The 18,224-nt window shown below is 36.0% G+C and overlaps 1 protein-coding gene across 2 annotated transcripts in view; it reads left to right on the top strand.

The window, feature by feature from the left end:
* Nucleotides 1–13,338, top strand: part of LOC150102998 (uncharacterized) — a 32,061-nt gene extending 18,723 nt beyond the window's left edge. For both annotated transcript variants that reach the window (XM_090398312.1, XM_090398313.1), the window contains one exon: nucleotides 12,872–13,338. In XM_090398312.1, coding sequence (XP_090254438.1) covers nucleotides 12,872–13,143 — 272 coding nt within the window. In that variant the 3' untranslated portion in view covers nucleotides 13,144–13,338. The remainder of the gene's footprint in view (nucleotides 1–12,871) is intronic.
* The last annotated feature ends 4,886 nt before the right edge of the window (nucleotides 13,339–18,224 follow it).

The raw sequence follows: 18,224 nt of genomic DNA on the forward strand, positions 1-18,224 counted from the left end.
TATAAGACGAGATACAATTTGTAAAAAAGTTTCAGAAACAGCATATTGGTAATTTTTATTTAATCAAACCAGTCTTTCAGTAAACTTAATATAGTAATACAGGATAAAGTTTTCATAATAAGAGCCTCTTCAGATCAGTCAGTAATGGCAATATCTTTTAGCTGGAAAGATATGGATTTGAATCCAGGTCTATGACATGCAGAACTTTGATAAGGGCTCCTTAAACGAAAGTGAATTATTTATCTTATATGCAAGCAGCAAATGGTTTTTCGAAGTTTGGATTGTACAAAATAGACAAACCAGCTGAAGAATACATGCTGTTTTTTTTTGTTTTTTTTTTGCGAACAGTGTGCAGACAGCATTAATGAGATCAAATTATTTGCCCATGATGACTTCTGAATAATTACAACAAATTATTATTATTATTATTATTATTATTACATAACACCTCCAGGAAGTCCAAAGACTCATCGAGGGGGGGGGGGGGCATCCACTCTACAACTCGCCATCTCCACCACTCTGCCAATCCACCAGCTGCAACTACTTTCATTATCTACATCAATTGCTGACCACCACTACTAGTATTTTCACAAACAAACATCCATGCTCAGGGTGGGATTCAAATCCATAGCCGTTAATTCGGCTGGAGAGCGGATACGCTAACACCTCGGTTAGCCAGGCCCGTCTTATTTTAAAGTTACATAATTAGTTATGAGATAAAGAGACTGCGATTTAAAATTCATTTCAATATAAAAAAAAACAGAAAGATTAGCAAAACAAGTGTTCTCTGCCAGATTGGCAGCAAAACGACCCAAAGGAAGACCAAGATATAGGTGGATTGATACGGTACAAAGTGCCTTAGATGATAGAAATATAAGATCTGATAATTATATACGGTACAAAGTGCCTTAGATGATAGAAATATAAGATCTGATAATTATAGGGATTGCGGGCATGCAAGCTAAAGAGAATCCTAAACAGTTTTTTAGATATGTAGCAAGTAAAAGGAAAAATGTACATGGCAGAATGATTTTAAAGAATGCTGATAGTAGGGAGGTAACTGAATCAGTTGAGATAGCTGAGTTACTGAGTGAGCACTTTGCAAGAATATATCATCCAGGTGGTGACATTGCAGAAACGAATAAACCAGTAGATTATACGGGAATTGTGGTGAATGAAGTGGAGGGGAGTAGTCTATTGCATAACTTCAATGTCAATACAGCTGTGAGATTGGATGGTATACCAACTTGTGTTGTACGAGAAGCAGCTAAAGAATTGTCAGTACCCTTGACCATTTTGTTTAATTTGAGTCTCGGGTCTGGGTTAGTCCCGAGCGGGTGGAAAGAGGGGAAAATAGTTCCACGACTGCTGTTGTAAATTACCGACCGATTAGCATATCAGGAATCATTGTCAAGGTCTTAGAGAAATTAGTCAAGAAAAGAATACAGGATTGGATAGATGAAAATGGGATATTGTATGGGGAACAACATGGTTTTGTGAAGGGTAGATCATGCCTCGGTAACTTGCTCACGTTTTATAACACAGTGACGGCTGAATTGGATAGGGGTAATGGGTTTACAGTGGTACTACTGGACCTTGCCAAGGCCTTTGATAGGATACCACATGGAACCCGAATCAGTAAACTGGAGCAGATGGGGATAGATATAGGGTTGGTGAGATGGATAGGAGGGTGGTTGAAGGAGAGATACCAGAGAGTGGTTTATTCAGGAGTGGAGTCAAAAAGACGTCTTGTGACTAGTGGAGTGCCGCAGGGCTCTGTTCTTGGACCACTGCTTTTCAATTTGTTCATCAACGATATTGGAAAGGATTTGAGAGGAAGTGTTCACTTGTTTGCTGATGATGCAAAGTTGGGTAGAGCAATTATGAGTGCACAGGATGTCAAAATTTTACAGGATGATTTGGATAGTTTGGAGGACTGGGCTAGGAAAAATAGATGTCAATTTAATGTGGCAAAGTGTAAAGTTATGCACTTTTGGGTTAAAAGAATAGCAGCAGTATATCGCATTGGTGGAACCATACTCCAGAAGATTGATGAGGCCAGGGATTTGGGAGTGTTGGTGGATAGGGAGTTGAAGTTTAGGGGGCACATTGCAAAAGTGACTAAAACAGCTCACCAAATCACTTGGCTTCTGAAAAATACTTTAACATGCAGAGACAAACAAGTTGTTGTTCCTCTGTATCAAGCCTTGATAAGACCCCATCTGGATTTCTGTGCCCAGTTATGAGCATCAGGGTTTCTTCGTGATGGGGAGGAAGTGGAGAGGGTCCAGAGACGAGTGACCAAGATGATAGCAGGTTTGTGTAATGAACCTTATGAGAATAGGTTGAAGATTTGTGGGTTGCAGAAATTGGACGATAGGCGAAGGAGGGGTGATATGATTGAGACCTTCAAATTACTGAAGGGTTTTTATAAGATTGATCCAGAAGATATTTTTGAAAATATGACTGGTGGTGGGAGGACTAGGGGCCATGCATGGAAGCTGGGCAAGAACGTGGTTGACAACGGTGTTAGAGCTAGGTTTTTTACTTGGAGAGTGGTGAATGAGTGGAATAAGCTTCCAGAGTCTGTTGTGGGTGCTACTACCGTGAATGAGTTCAAGGTAAGGTATGATAGATACTGTGTGAATGTTGAATAGTTGTTCTTGACATGATGTTAAGGCCTCCCTCGATGAGTCTGTCGACTCCTTGGAGTTTCCCGGAACAACAATAATAATGTTGGGGTCTTGACAAGTAACAGACTGATTTGGAGGAAAATTGTAGATAGGAAGTTAGTAATGATGTAATTTTTTTCATGTAGTACTATCATATCCTGTACACCCCTTGAGGGTACATGGCAGGAATTTGATGATGATGACAAGGACCAACTTTACCTTTTTCATTGTGTCAGTTGTTTTCTCTAAAGCATCAAAAAATTCCTCCACTTCTACCTTAGTAGAACCTTCTGTGGAACCATAGGCACAAATAAGTCTCATTGTCCAGTTCCTCCATTCTCATATTTGCCCACATCACTCTACTTGATACTACCTGCCATTCGAGTAGAGTGATGTGGGCAAATACGAGAAAGGATTAGCCTCGTATTTAGTGTTGAATACTATGACTGCTCCTTATTTTCCTTGATTGTCATTGCCTGAATATAACATTTTGTATTTATTGTTCAGAAAGATCTCACCAGTTTTTGCCTTTTTTTGTTTTAGTCACCCCTATTATGTCGATCTGGTTCTTATCCAATTCCTCAGTTAGCTCCATTTTTTTGCCATTCAGGCTTCTTATGTTGATAGTACTGATCTCGAACTCTGATGTTGAGTTGGGGTGGGTTTTAGGATTTGTTCCATTAGTTGACTTTTCATTGTTTGCCCTGGTTCCTTAGCGAAAACAATGTGGGCCTTGTTTAACTGGGCGACACCCCAGCTGGCATGAAATTGTGTCATGTTGTACCATCATTTTTTATTTTAGTTTAAGCCAATAAGAATATAATTTGGACAGCTAAATCCCAAATTGTCAGCCCAACCTCGTTCATCCAGTATCCAGGTAGATACCTAACAGGGTGCATGCACCACAAGGTGAGGATTGGACATTAGGTCAGAAGCCCTGATCAGTTCTCCACATTCCTTTAGAGGCTATGTGTAGGTCTCCTCTCAGTTATATAGCTTTGACACACACACACACATATACCATTTTTTTTTTAATGTAAATCATGCCCACAAAAGTCTGTTACTGTATAGCAGTGATTCTGAACCTGGGCGGTAACGCCCCCTGGGGTGCTGTGATTGCTGGGGGGGACAGTGTTGTCAAATATTGTATGTTTGGCAACCCTGCTCAGAATATTGTATGTTTGGCAATACTGATCAAATTTATTTGCTACTTATTTTTTAGAATTTTTACATTGAAAGTTAAGTAATTGGGCTACTTTTTGGTCTGAATTTTCTACATTGAAAATAATTAATTTGGGCTATTTTTAGCAGAATCCACTACTTTTATAAGTTTTATCTACTACTTTTCCTAATGCCTATCTGACAACCCTGGTTTGTAGCTTACATCTAGCCCATGGTATCATGTGGCACACTTCGTTGATATTGTGTAACATTGTAGTACATTAAACTGAGTGAAAAATGAAAATGTCGTCAATATTCAAGTGAATATTTAAAATATGGAATTATTCCGTCTCTATAAATAATGAGCAGTTATCAATGTGTTTAATATGTGAAACAAACTTTTCTTTGCAATTCAACGAGACAACTTTACATGACCATGAAGCTTTGTTAATGGCCTACGTGAGTTATATAAATACTAATGAAGAAATTATTAAATTATTTGCTGAAAACTGACACAAAAGGTTCTAAAATTTTTAAGGTTGTTAAAGACTTTTTTTAATGCTAAAAACATTTCTCTTACAAATATTATTTCGTGTGCATCTGATGGAGCACTAACTATGATTAGTCATCACTGCGGATTTATACCACATTTAAAAGAAGCAGTTCCAAATATCTTTACAATTCACTGCATTCTTCATAGACAGCAATTGGCTGCAAACATTTTAGATTACATAAGACTTTGGATGATGTTATTAACGAAATGAATAAAATAAAAGCTAGGGTCATTGAATACCCATATTTTTTGGGAACTTTGCCATGAAAATGAAGAATTTGAGCATCTTTTGCTTCTCACTGAAGTTAGATGGCTCTCAAATGGAAACTGTCTACAATTTAATGATCTCTATGATATTGTTTTGGAATTAATTCATGTGATGAGAACATGTGCAATGTTCTAAAAAAAAAAGGAAAAGGTTGATGTCGCATATCTTTCTGATATTTTCACCAAATTAAATTAGGTTAGCATCAAATTGCAGAGAAGCAAAATGAATTTTATTAAAGCAAATAGAATTATGACGTTTTTATCAGCAAATTAACACTGTACAAGCAGAGCATTGCAAGACTAGATTTTCTGCAGTTCCCAAGTCTACAAATAATAGATGATGATTTAATATTAGATACAGATTTGGATTGTTATTGTTGCCATCTTCTGATACTGCACGAAGACTTGATGATCAGATTCAATGAATTTGATGAGCTTAAAATACCATATTGGGTCATAAATCCATATCTTTCTGATGCCACTCCTGTTCATCCAAATTTGTGTGAAGAATTTGTTTACTTAAAAAATGATTTTGAAACTCAAGTACAATTTCAACAGCATGGGTATGAAAGATTCTAGTCAAACATGCACTGCAAGTATCCTCAACTTTGGCAAGAAATAAAGTTACTGCTCATTGCTTTTCCTTCTTCATACTTGATCGAGAAAGGATTCAGCGTCATGTTGCAATTGTTGGGTAAATAGCAAAATAGATTGCAAATAAGTGAAATAGGAGACTTGAGACTTTGTTTGTCGAACATTGAACCTGATATTGAAAAATTAGCAGGATCGCATCAGGCTAAGGGTAGCCATTAATGATAGGCTTATTAAATACAGTGAGTTGACATCTTTTTTGAGTAAAAATTAATTTGTATCAAAGTCATTAATTTTTAATTAACTATCAGTTCAAAAAGGCTGATGGTAATTTAGGTTTGCCGAATAATATATAATTATCTTATTCAGTCATTAACCTAGTGTAAAATTGTGCAGGGGATTCAGCAACAAAAGGTTAAGAACCACTGCCATATAGTATATTAACATTAGTGCTATAGGTGGGTGAGCTAACAGTTAGTTACTCTAGAACTCTTTCAAGAGATCAAGCATGGAACCTGTTTAAATCACTTCATACCTCTAATAAGTAACACAGCAGTTTGACACAGGGTGATAAAATTCATCTTCAACTAAATGCCTTTACCATGCTCATGGCAAGTTCTAACGCATAGTATGCCAGTTGGTCAAAAAATATATTAACTACTCAGAAAGCTGAGGTTAGCTAACCAAGTGGAGAGTATCATTCAAAACTCTCCAGCCAAAAAAAAAATCAAGTCCTCACATCGGTGTGAGGATGATGCCTTCTAGTTCTCTCACGTTGTTGCCGTGTATTGAAAAATTTCTTCTTCTGTTCTATATATATATATATATATATATATATATATAACAGAAGAAGTATTATATATGCTAGTATTATATATATAATGAAAAAAAGGCAGACTAGTATCCACTTCATGAGCATGTTTCTTGGAAAGAATTTTCCAATTTATAGACTTTGATTAGGATAGGTTAGGTTAGGAATAGCACACAGGATTGGGTTGATGGACCTAAGATTCTTTATGATGATCAGAATGGATATGTAAAATAGTAGGTCTTGTTTTAGCAATTTACTTGCATTTTATATGGTAACTAGTGTCTTGAATAAGGGAGATTCATATACAGTGATATTCTTGGACCTTGCAAAAGCGTTTGATAGATTACTACATGATAAGTTGATGTACAGGCTGCAGAAGATAAGAATGGATAGTATAATGGTTATCTGTTCAGAGAGCCAATCTACAATCCGATACCAGCAAGTTGTGTATGATGGAGCAGTGTCTCCAAAAAGGAGGTAACCATAGTATGTCCCGGTGTTATTTTCTTAGGTTCTGCTGTTTAACTTTCTAGTCAATATTTTATGTGGGTTGACCGAGGTTCTTCAGCTGTTGCTGATTATGCAAAATTGGAGAGGATTATAAGGAGCACTGCTGATGTTAACTCCATTCAGGAAAATTTAAATAGACTTTTAACTTGGAGAAATGAGTGGGGTTATAGTTTTATATTAATAAGTGCTTGATGATGATGTATATTGGAGTTCAGATGCAGAAATATAAGGCTGTGTGCTATATTGGTGGAACTATACTCAGCTGTGAGCTATAAAGGGGCTCACCCGAGCCCTTTGTTAAATTTTTCTCAAATTTGCGGCCCCTTGTTCTTCTTGTTTACTTTTTTTCAAAAAAACAAACAAACATAATTTTTGGAAATATATTAAGGGACAAACTCATACAGTAATCTAACAAAGTGATATTATTAAATAAAATATTATACTGTTATCACCATTTTACAAATAAGAATTCATTTTTGGTATTCCCATATAAATAAATAGGACTATAAAATAATGCCCCTTGATTGGTACTACCATTGATTATCACTTGAAGTATAAAAACAAAAGAGAAATATAACGTACTTCAATATTGTGTTTAGATATTATTTGTTCTTTATAGATTGTGTGTCATAAAAACTTCTGTTGCAAACAAAAGAAATTTATTTTGTTTATAAAAAATGTGGACTATTTCATATGTGTGATTATAAAAGATTTTATTCTTATTATATTTTGAAGAGCCTGTGTAGCTCAGTGGATGTGGCGTTTGCACACCACAGTGCTTGACCGCACGAAGGAAGACTTCTTGGTTTCAAATCTAGTCGACGACTAGAAGAAATTTTTCTAACCTGGGTTTTTTTCTCCCGGAAACTCAAGAAAATCGACCGTAGAACCCACATTATTTCAGACATTAAATACCAGCATTAGGGTTCACGAGATGGCAGCACTTGTTGAGCCATCTCTCTTCATTGCGTGCCACTTAATTAGTGATAGTCTTGGGCCAGCTGACTCTGATTGGGTACCAGTGGAGATTGAACTGCCCACTCAGTCTCCAAAAGTTAGATAGGGCTAAATGGCCTCGCCTACTCCCTATATACGGGAATAAAAAAAGGCGTTAGCATCTTTTTTTTTTTTTTTTCATATTTTGATGGTTAAATAATGTTTTTCTTATGTAAGATAAATTAACACAGATGATTGTGTGCAAATATTTCATGTTTGGATCATGAAATATTTGTTTAAAAATGATAGCCTTTGCAGGTTGTCTCCTCATACTTTTTGATTGGCATTTGTACACAAGCTGTATTAATAAAAGTTTTTTTGTGAAATACGGCTTTATTTTACTCAACGATGCGAACCCTTTGTTAAAATTTCTGTAGCTCACCACTGACTATACTGCAGGAAGTGGATGAGATTCGAGATCTGGGAGTAATGGTTGACAGTAGACTGAAGTTTTGAGGGTGTATTCCTACAACACTTGCAAGTGTTGTATTGCTGCTATGATAAGAAATACACTGACATGTAAGGATAAGGAGGTGATACCACTGTATAAAGCACTGTTCAGACCACACTTGAACTATTGTGCTCGGATTTGGTCACTTGGTTTTCATTGTGATATGGAAACATTGGAGAGTGTCCAGAGATGAGTGACTAAAACAATATCAAAGTTCTGGAATGTTGACTATGGTGAGGGGTTCAATGAATATGGATTGAAGTTTGGTGGATAGGAGAGAAAGAGGTGATATGATAGTGACATTTAAGTTATGATTTTATTAGATTAATAGGGAGAGGATTATAAAAAAAAGTAGCAGGTAAGAGGGAAAGAACATGCCATATCTGGAGGAGTGTAAGAGTGCGAGAATTGATTTTTTTACATTGAGAATTGCAGGTTAGTGGAGCACATTACCAAAATATGTTGTTCTATAAATAAAGTGTTAAGGATCTTAAAATTCATTGTGATAGATACGTTGTCAGTTGAGTGAACTTCCCATGATGAGTCTGCCGACTCAATGGAGGTTGTGATAATAATAATAATATATGGCACTTCCACACACAAATCCAATTTTGGGACATTCCATGGGCCTTTCACCACCTCACTAACTTGTCTCCACCATTTCATCCCCAAGAAAACTGGGTAATCAAATACGTACACAGATGATGGGCAGCACAGCTAAGTAAAGGTGGATCTAGATTTAGTAATTTACACACGTTCTATAACAGTGACAGTAAAATTAGATAAAAGAAATGTTTACATCATTATGCAGATGGAATTCATATTTCAATGGATTCTTCATGGATAACTGTCACATGAACTGGATATGAAGTTAATACATATATGAAATAAATTAAAAGATGCCAAGAAATGATATTCTTGGTTTTATCTTTTATCCGAGTGTAAGCAAACCAGGTTTATGCATCTTTGTTTGCTTACAGTCGGAAAAAGGATGAAACAAAGAATATAATTTCTTGCCATCTTTAATTTACAGTATAACCAAGTGAAAAAACTATCAACATGCATGTATGAAAGGCTGGCTGATAGGCAAGCATTAAAGAATAGTGAAGAATTGTGCGCCTTATAAAAAGGGATTATAAATTTCATATCAGCACTTACAAGTTAGTGCAGTAAAATACAAGTTTTCTTCTAAGTGGTCTTTCATACTATTTATTATCATCCATCACCCCAAAAATCCTAGCCACATCAATTTCTTGGAGTAATCAGTAATGTGTACTTGTAATGTTTTTTAGCACAAAGTGCATAATCATACACTTTGAACTAGCACCCATTATCCTTTGCCAACATGCACTAAATTTCAGTGTATTCAAATCTTCTCGCAAGATCTCAATCATCTTCATTTACTATTGCTCTTTTGAGTTAGCAAACTAGATATCTCTCACACACACACAATGATTATTCCCATTATCATTAATGTACAAAATAAAGTACATTGATCCAAGCACAAAGCCCTAGGAACATATTGCTAGTCACCTGCCTTCTTCTTGATTCTTCTCCACAATGCACAATTCTTTAATGCATGCCTATTAGCCAGCCTTCTACACATGTACTAGCTTCATATCTAATTTCTGGAATAGTTATCCACGAAGAATCCATTCAAATGTGAAATCCATCTGCATCATGATACGAGGGTGGTCTGAAAAGTTCTCGGCCTAACAATGAAAGAACGAATTTATAATTTCAAAATTATTTTTAGTTTCCAACATAATTTCCCTTTAGACTAATATATTTATTTCAGCGATGCTCAAGTGACATTATCCTGTCCCTATAGTGGTTCTCAGTGAGAGCTGCAAAATACCCCTCTACAGCTGCAGGTCACCGCTTGATTCGAAGAAAAATGCTGACCAGTGAGGAAGAGTTTTACTTTTGGAAAGAAATAGAAGTCAGAGGGAGCCAAATCTGGGGAATAGAGTGGATGTTCCAATAATTCATAGTGCAGATCCCTTAATTTTCCCATTGCCAAAACACCTTTGTGGGCAGGTGCATTGTCCAGATGAAAGATGATTTTTTCTTCTCCAAACCAGGTCTTTTCTCATGAATTTTTTTGTCTAGTCTGGTTAAAAGATCGGAATAATATTCCCCAGTTATTGTTTTAACCCTTTTCAAGATAATTAATAAACAAAATCCCTTTAGCATCCCAAAACACCGACGCCATGACCTTTCCGGCTGATGGAACTGACTGTCTTCTTTGGCACTGAACAGCTGGCTTCTGTCCACTGTTTTGACTGCTGTTTGGATTTTGGTATGTAATGGTGAATCCAAGTCTCATCCATAGTCATAAATCAACACACAAAATCAGTTTTATTCTTATTAAAATGCTTCAAGCACTGTTCAGAGACATTCATGCAAGTGCATTTTTGGTCAGCTGTGAGCAAGCATGGCATTCATCTTACAAAATATATCCTACATGTTCTTTTCAAATGCCAATACTATCAGCAATTTCACACACTTTGACTCGCCAGTCATCCAATACCATATCATGCACGTGATCAATGATTTCTGGTGGTGTTACACTTTTTGGATGTCCTTCATGTTGATCATCTTCAAGGCTGGTACAGCCAGATTTAAACTCGGCAGTCCATTTCTTAATTGTTGAAAATGAAGGAGAAAAGTGCCCATAAACTCTTATGAACTTCGAATGAATTTCTGTTGACATTAAACCTTCTTTTACAAAGAATTTTATAACTGCACGATACTCAATTTTATCTAGGGATATAGAGAACACTTTTGCATCAGACAGCTGTATAAAACAACTACTGGATAGAATGACTTGCAATTTCACATGATGTTTATGACAAATGTTCCAACTTGGAAAAAAAAATTCTTGCCGATAGTGTTGACATCTAGGGTCAAGGCTGGGAACTTTTCAGACCACCTCTCGTATAAAAAGAATTCCTCAAATGAGGCAGGTTTACTTAAGATTAATCCTTAATGTTAACACTTGAATTTGATCATGAGGACCTGTCTAACTTATATATCTATATATATATATATAATGTGGAAGAGAAAAAAGTAGATTCAATGAGTGTGTAGCTGCACTGAAAAGGGATGTTTGACAGCTGCTGCTCTTGTTTTAACAGGCCTAACAAAAAATGGTGGATGCATGCCAATTCACCAGAGCAGTGACCATGGAAGTACTTGTAGAAGGGATATAGATCTGAAACACTGTGTATATGAGATAGAAGTTGAAGTGAGCTTGTGAGAGAAGGATCATCTATATATATAAGTGGAATAGAAAAAAGTAGATTCAATGAGTGTGTAGCTGCACTGAAACAGGATGTTTGACAGCTGCTGCTCTTGTTTTAACAGGCCTAACAGCAAGTGGTGGATGTATGCCAATTCACCAGAGCAGTGACCATGGAAGTACTTGTAGAAGGGATATAGATCTGAAACGCTGATATGAGATAGAAGTTGTATATGTATATGAGATAGAAGTTGAAGTGAGCTTGTGAGAGAAGGATCATCTATGAGCCAACCTACTTTCCTCTGGACAACATCAAGAATTTTTAAGGAGGTTTCAGGTGCACCACCCCAAATGCGTGAAAAATATTCCAGGATGGGCAGATTTGGAATTTGTATAGGGTTAGTAGCTGGATGGGTGTATAATAGCTTCTTGAGCTTTTGGAAAAGAATGCCTAGTTTTTTAAGAAGCTGAGGAAGCCATTGATGAATGTGTTTGTGCCAAGAGAGGTTGGAGGTAAATGTCAGTCCAAGTAGAGATAGTACATTCTGTCTGGTGATGTGTGTATTACTGAGGCTCGTTCTGAGATCCTTTTTTGCGAGAGAAAAGGCAGGACTGCATGTTGGCAGCAATGAAAGTGACTGGGCTATCCTTACCCCACTGAAAGATGGTATGGAGATCATTGTTTAAGGCATTAGTTGCAGATGATCTTGATGTAAGGGATATCTGGGAAATGCATGGGACAGTTTCACAGAAGATTGCAACACTTCTCAAACCATATGAAATAAGAGTAACTTTCAAACCATTCAAGACAGTCTGCAATTTGTTAAGATCACCAAAGGATAATAATGTTTTCTTCAAAATTCCTGGCATTTACAACATCCTTTGTTCATGTGGTTTAAATTACATAGGACAGACTTCCAGAAGTTTGGAGATAAGAAAAAAAGAACACATCGGAGACGTTAATAATAACAGTAAAGATAATTCCGGGTTAGCCCTTCATTTCTTGAATACCAATCACAACATTGAATGTGACAAAAGTTCTATGCCATATTTAGAGGAAAACTTTCATAACCGAAACTTCAAAGTTACTGTGGTAATCCATTCAAAAGGCAGCCTCAATAGGAACCAAGGGATAATCCTTGCTGACATATAGAAGACCCTCATAAGATCACTTAGTACATCAGAATTCAACTTCGCTGCAAATTATAGAACGCACTTGCATAACAATGTCTGACATCACACACGCCCCATGCATTTGATGTAACCGTCTTTTGAATTTGTATAACGTTTAGTACTAGTCATGTTTTTTTCATGACCTGTTTTAAGCTGTTTTATCACTTTATGTATGCCCAGACGAAGCCAACAGTCAAGTTGACGAAAGTAGTCGGTTCAATTTGTTATTAAAATCTTTGGGCAATATAGCCCAGTCTAATTTTATTATTGGAAAGAATCACAAATACTGATTTCCCAATGTTAATATTATCCCTGAATTGGGACTTATAATTGATCTTGTAATCCAAGCAATGTATATAGTAATTTAAAAAAAGTAATTAACTTCTTTAAAATCATTAAATAAAATAATTTACATAAAATATATACTTCATTGTACTTTCAGATACTGTCAGAAGCTATAAAACTAAGATATTTATCCAAAATGAAGAAATCAACAATTTGAAAGAACAAATTCAAAATCGAAAGCAAGAGATGCAGAAGATTCGAGAAGAGGAAGCACAGAGAGCAGCAGTACTGCATTCTGCTTTCATGACATATTTCAATAGCATAAACCCTAAAGTATACTGGTTTTCACAGGGAAAAGTGTTAGAAAAAAAAGTTTCATCGCTAGGAAAACAAATCACAAATAGAATTAACAAAATTAACTATCAATAATATATATATATATATATATATATATATATATATATATAATATAAATAAATAGAACTATCAAAATTAACTTTGTGAATTTTCTCAATAGAATTTCTGCAGAAATGCCATATTTTTATGTAAGAATGTCAAAACAAAACTAGGTTTGTCTACAAGGCAAAACTAAATCAATATATGAAGTGTGGCAGAATATTGAAGTATTTAGAAAGTTGATTTTTTTTTTCTTCAAAACTCTTCTTTCAAAACCTGTAATTTCAGCTGAACATTTTCCTGAACTGGTAAAAAGGTACTTGAAGAATGTAATAAAACCTTAAGAAACTGTGATATTAATGAATACAACAGTGTCTTAGACTCAATGGTCATAGAATATAATAAATCTAAAAATTTTGAGAAACATGATCTCACACTAAAACTGGCTTTCCAATCACATCTGGTTGTCTGTAGTCCACCTAAAAATTTACAGATGAGCTGATTGAGCTCTCAGACAATATTCTGAAATCTCTATTTGACAGAAAGATTCCATCGAAATATGAAAGAATGCTGTTAAATATTTAAAAATGCATTAGCATGCTGTCATGTTTTGACATAACCTACCATTGTGAATCAATGTCACAGATGGTTCGAATTAAGATGTGGTTGAGATCACAAATGGTGAACAATCACCTGGAAGACCAACTGAAGCTAAAGACAACAATGCTGAAACCAAATATCCCCTTCTTATCCAGCAAGTGTGCAGCCTTATGAGGAATCTGTGAAGTGATATGCAGCCTTGCCTAAAGCTTCTCAGCCCTAGTCCAGGCATTGATTTTTATTGCACTGTGGACATCATGACATTTTGGATACTTATTTAAACTTATGAATATATTTAAAGTCAGTATGGGATTCTTTTTAGTTTCATTTTAACAATGATTCTATTCACGGCACATAAACTGATAGAAGCACTTTTTAAATAGTTTATATTGTGGTGTGGAAAGGCTTATGCGTTCGTCACACATGCTGATTGGATTTTAACGGGTATAGATGAAGGTAAAGCCTCAGGACTTGAGCATGTTAAGGCTGAAGAAATCCAACAAGGTGGACCAATTATTGTCTAAGCATTGGCTGCCAGATTCACGTGGTACTTCAAAGAAAGTTTCCAGAGGAATGGAAGACCTCAAAACCTATACTTCTATTCAAAAAAGGGAACAAGGAAGACATAATACACTCGACAATTCCAGTAGAGAGCAGGCAGGATTCAGAAGAGGCTTCTCCACAATAGATCATATTCAGGTCATTTCACAACTAACAGAAAAATGCAGAGAATACCGAATCCCTCTGTTTCCTCTTTATTGATTTTAAAAAAGCATTTGATACCACAGAACACAATGCAGTCATCAGTGCCCTACTGGAAATAAATGTGGATCCTACTTACATCCACATGATAAAAGAAATTAATAAAAATCAGACCACACAAATAACTCTATTTGATCAACCTATATATAGATATAAAGAGAGGGGTCTGCTAAGGCGAAGTTTTCTCCCCAAATCTATTTACTAACACTTTAGAATACATTCTGAAAAAAAATAGACCTCAACAGAGGAATAAGCAGATGGTGAAAAACTACGAATCCTTTTGTTTGCCGATGATCTAGTACTGATATCCCACAACCCAAAATACCTAGAAATGGGTGAAAAAATATACACAAATAGCAGTAAGATAGGCTTAGAAATGAATCCAGAAAAAACAAAATGGATCAAAAACATCTACACAAGTGACAGTCATCAATGTATTGATAACATCCCTATAGAACAAGTCGACTCCAACAATTACTTAGGACAAACAATAAAAATGAATAATGATTTATATGAAGAACAAGCAAAAAAAAAAAAAAAAAAAAAGGAAGAAAGCTGCATGGCTATCATTCAACAGACTAAAAGAAACACTTACTGATCCAAATCTTGACAACTCTACGAAGGCAAAACTATTTAATAGTGACATACTTCCATCACTCATATATGAATCAGAAACATGGAACATGATAAGAAAAGAAGAAACTCTCAGAATAACTCAGTGTGTTATACAGGGTGTTTGGGATAAATTTGACATATTTATAATTAATTATATTTTTCCGTAAGTTACATGTATTAACACACACTTCTCTTCATTTAAAAGTTTGGACCCTTCTTCATTCATATACAAGATGTCAGAAAGGATGGATAGCTGGAACCCACCTGAATCATGGAAGAGAATAACTTGTATCATGATGATTCGTGCCCGCCATCAAAATAAGGATATTACGACTGCTGCCCAATGCTCCCTGAATACAGTAAAAACAATCAGGCATGAACTAGAGACTTGCAATGGTGACTACGAGGATGTATCAAGAAGAAAGATCCCTAGCAGACGATCTGATTGCGTTCGTACAGCAGAATTCCTCGCAAATCTGCAGGAACAGGTGTTGAAGAACCCTGGCATTGGAATTCGGGCTTTGTTCGTGGAGTTGCTAACTGTAGTCAAGCCCTGGATAACAAGGGTAGCCAATGGTAGGCCGTATGTATGGCAGCAGGATTCGGCCCCTTGCCACACCTCTGGGAAAAGTCAAAAATGGTTGTCTGAAAATTTCTACGACTTCACCAGTCCAAATGTTTGGCCTCCAAACTCCCCAGACCTTAACCCCATGGATTATTTTGTATGGGGCGCAGTTGAAAAAGACACCAATCGCACTTCCAGTAATACAAAAGCCCAGTTAATGGATAAAATTAAAACAGTTTTTGCGGCCCTTCCCAGGGAGACTGTAGCATCAACTTGTTCGAGGTTCCGAAGCAGAATTGAAGCTGTGATCGATGCTAATGGTGGTTATTTTGAGTAAATCTTGTTGATAGTATTGTAATTAACTCTGCCTGTAATGTTTTTTTGTCAATTCATTAAATTTAATAGATACAAAGAAGATTTTCTTTTTCCTTACGAAACTGTCAAATTTATCCCGAACACCCTGTATATAGAATGCAGTACTTGTAACATCAGCAAAATGGAACTAAGAAAAAGATCAGGCAACTGCAGTATATGAAAGCAAGATGAGATAGGCAAGTCAAATAGCCAGATGCAGGGATAACAGATGGACATATAGAATACTCAACTGGCAACCAAGAATAAAGAGAAAAGCAGGAAGACCACTTACAAGATGGGAAGATCCACTAGTGAAATCTATAGTTATAACATGGAAGAGAGAGGCTTGAGATTGGAGGCATCTTTGTGACCTGCACTCATGGAGAAATCCTGAGTGAAACACAGGTCCATCAAGGTAAACAAGATGTGAACACAGATTGATAGACCACAGATGGATATATAGAATACTCAACTGGCAACCTAGAATAAAGAGAAAATCAGGAAGACCACCTACAAGATGGGAAGATCCACTAGTGAAATCTACTATAGTTATAACATGGAAGAGAGAGGCTTGAGATCGTTGGAGGCATCTTTGTGACCTGCACTCATGGAGAAATCCTGAGTAAAACACAGGTCCATCAAGGTAAACAAGATATGAACACAGATTGATAAAAAAATAACTATTAATTTAAACGCTAATATTTCACCTGTATTGTTGGCCGAGTGGTTAGCGTACTTGCTCTCCAGCCAAAAGGCTGCGGGTTCAAATCCCGTCGTGGGCATGGATGTTTATGATTGTCTATGAAAACAATGGTGGTGATTGCAATCCTACCATCGAAATCACGTTCTGAGCTTTAGTTCTGAATGTTTTTGTGCAGAGCTTTGTTTCAGTCAGTGTCTTCAACTCTGCATTCAATATGTCAGCCAACGAATGGCAGTTTTTTTACATACTATCCTGTCACATTCAAGTGTGGCACTGCAGGTACCACTTGCAGTTGACTGCCTGCACTTCCATCTCAGTATGGTATCACTAACTATTGACCTGGAATGGCTCAATTTGCCGAAAAGATACACCTGCAACATCACGTCTCTTTCAAACTCCATCAGTTCTCTTCTCGCAGCCATTTCACCCAACACAGTTGCATTATCCAGGGAGCATCATATTCCTCCAATTTATACCAGCTATTAACAGGTGACGTTGCACGGCATGATGTACTTTGCTCCTGGGAGTGTCTGTTGACTTGTTTCCAAGCAGTGTACGTAAACAATAGACAACTATACATGTTAAAATAACGACTGTAGTAAAGTCATAAATTTACATCAACTTTTGAGTTATTACAAGGAAGCAATGTAATCTCTTAGGAGCCTTCCCAATTTTTTTTCTTGCATTGATACACCATAGAAGGTGAGATGTATTTTTGACTCTTCTTTTGAGGCTCAAAGGGTTAAATATATAACCATAAACATAGAAGAGAACTACCATTCCAGAACATTCAAAGAAGCTGCTACAGTCGCCCATTCAACAGGTAACTTAAATAAGAATTAAGGCCTAATCCTACCAGATATATGGAAAACTCTAATTAGATCATTTAACCAAAAAGAAATGAACTTTAATGAAAATTACAATAAATATCTCAACAAATAAAACGGTGTACTTGCAACACGCGTATTGTATCATGCACAGTGATAACTTTATATAATTTTTAGAATTATCGGTTAGTTTCCTAGTTTTTGTTACTTTCCATTGCTTACCAGTGTATCCCTGAAAATGCTGACAGATATTAGTCAGTGAAACTAGTCGGATATTAAACAATTATTTACTTGACTAACATACCGAATCAAGTCTTTAATTTATTAATACTAGTGGTCAAGAAAAAAAGGTAATAATATGAAATGATAATTTTATTGAATGGGATTCCAGTTTAATTCCAGACCTAAAAGCAAAACAAGTTTTCTAGAAACTCTTGACTGCAGATGAACAGATAATCTAATCGCAAACAAAAATTAATATTTCTTTAATACATTTTCAGTCGAGTCAACAAAATGCACAAGATCATCTCATCAGATAGCAGCAACTGAGTCACTCTTCAACATAAGCCACAAATCTCTATTTGTTGTTTTATATATATATATATACACACACATACACTGTATAGTTGGCACTCATTCCATCTTATGATCTCTAGTGAAACATTGAACTTATTACTTTATTAAATAA

The sequence above is a fragment of the Typopeltis vanoorti genome, chromosome 9 (assembly GCF_054136105.1).
Source record: "Typopeltis vanoorti isolate ZY-2024b chromosome 9, IOZ_Tvanoo_1.0, whole genome shotgun sequence".
Lineage (NCBI taxonomy): Eukaryota > Metazoa > Arthropoda > Arachnida > Uropygi > Thelyphonidae > Typopeltis > Typopeltis vanoorti.